General features: G+C 64.9%; 1 protein-coding gene across 1 annotated transcript; it reads right to left on the bottom strand.

Moving 5' to 3' along the window:
• Window positions 1-2: 2 nt before the first annotated feature.
• On the bottom strand, window positions 3-1,114 carry BBK36DRAFT_1090664 (peroxisome membrane protein; the record flags this gene model as incomplete). Its single annotated transcript, XM_024889018.1, has 3 exons — window positions 3-434; window positions 483-949; window positions 1,030-1,114. Coding segments are annotated over 3 exons (984 nt in total), but the record flags the coding sequence as incomplete, so codon positions are not given.

Below are 1,114 nucleotides of genomic sequence, written 5' to 3'. Positions count from 1 at the left end.
AGGATCCCCGCGATGAAGCTCGGCATCCTGCTCGTGACCCCATTGACGGCCCCCTTGGTGACGTTTTCGTAAAAGGCGCCGCGCATCATCCACCAGATCATGGCCCAGCCTCGCTTGTTCCACTCATCCCGCTCCAGCGTCGACGTCCGCATGCTGCGCTGCCGGAGCTGGCGAGCGGCATACTCGAGCGTCACGCCCACCAGCCACGGCGTCCACGACTTCTTGTTCCTGCTGCGGGCCAGCGACACCGCGTAGACCAAGGGCGTCAGGATGTGCAGGATCTCGGCGAACTGGCCGCCCCCTTGCAGCGTGCTGAGGAGCTTGTTGGCCGGCTTGATGTCGTCCGCCGTCAGGACGCGCCCCAGCAGGTAGGAGCCGACGTCGCCGGGGTTCGGCAGAGACGGCAGGCTCATGCCGGTCCGGGGCATCGTCCACTCCTTTTCGTACGGCGGCTTCTGCGGGCTGCCGCTGTTAGACAGGACGACGGATCCGTTGGGCGACGTCTCGTCCATCAGCTCGCTCTCGCTCCTGGCCGTCACCTGATCCTCGTCGCCGTCCTCGCTGTCGTCGGGGATCGGCTCCCGCTCAGGCAGCACCGGGGTGACGAGCGGGCGTGAGCGGGTGACGCGCATGAGGATGAGGCGGCAAAAGGCCTTGATGGCCTCGAGGAGGACGATAACATTCCAGCGAGCCTTTTCGCCGCCGCGGCGCTTGGCGCTCATCTCGCACAGCAGCTCGGTGTAGACGACCATCTGCAGGACCATGGCGACGCGGCGGTACGTCTTGCTCTTCTGCGTCCAGTACCGCGTGTAGCGCGCGTGGGCGGAGCGGGCGGGCTGCGTCGGCAGCTTGGAGACGGCCTGCGAGAGGATGCCGTCGTGGTAGAGCGACAGCAGCTGGACGCCCGAATGGATCGACTCGGAGGCGATTTCGGCATCGCGAAAGCGGCCTTTTGGCAAGGGGAGAGTGTCAGCTTTGACGGTCTGTACTCGGGACTTGCAGCATCAGACGGATAGAGAGGGGACAAACCGGGAATGATGTACGTCAGGCTCCTCAGCGCGCTCTCAATCTGCGACACCTGGCCGGCGTTCTTTGTGATGAAGTCGTCGTACAT

This window comes from Trichoderma citrinoviride (genome assembly GCF_003025115.1).
Source record: "Trichoderma citrinoviride strain TUCIM 6016 unplaced genomic scaffold BBK36scaffold_483, whole genome shotgun sequence".
NCBI classification, from domain to species: Eukaryota; Fungi; Ascomycota; class Sordariomycetes; order Hypocreales; family Hypocreaceae; genus Trichoderma; species Trichoderma citrinoviride.
Note: the sequence above shows the minus strand (reverse complement) of the source record. Positions and strands in the feature narration are given on the sequence as shown.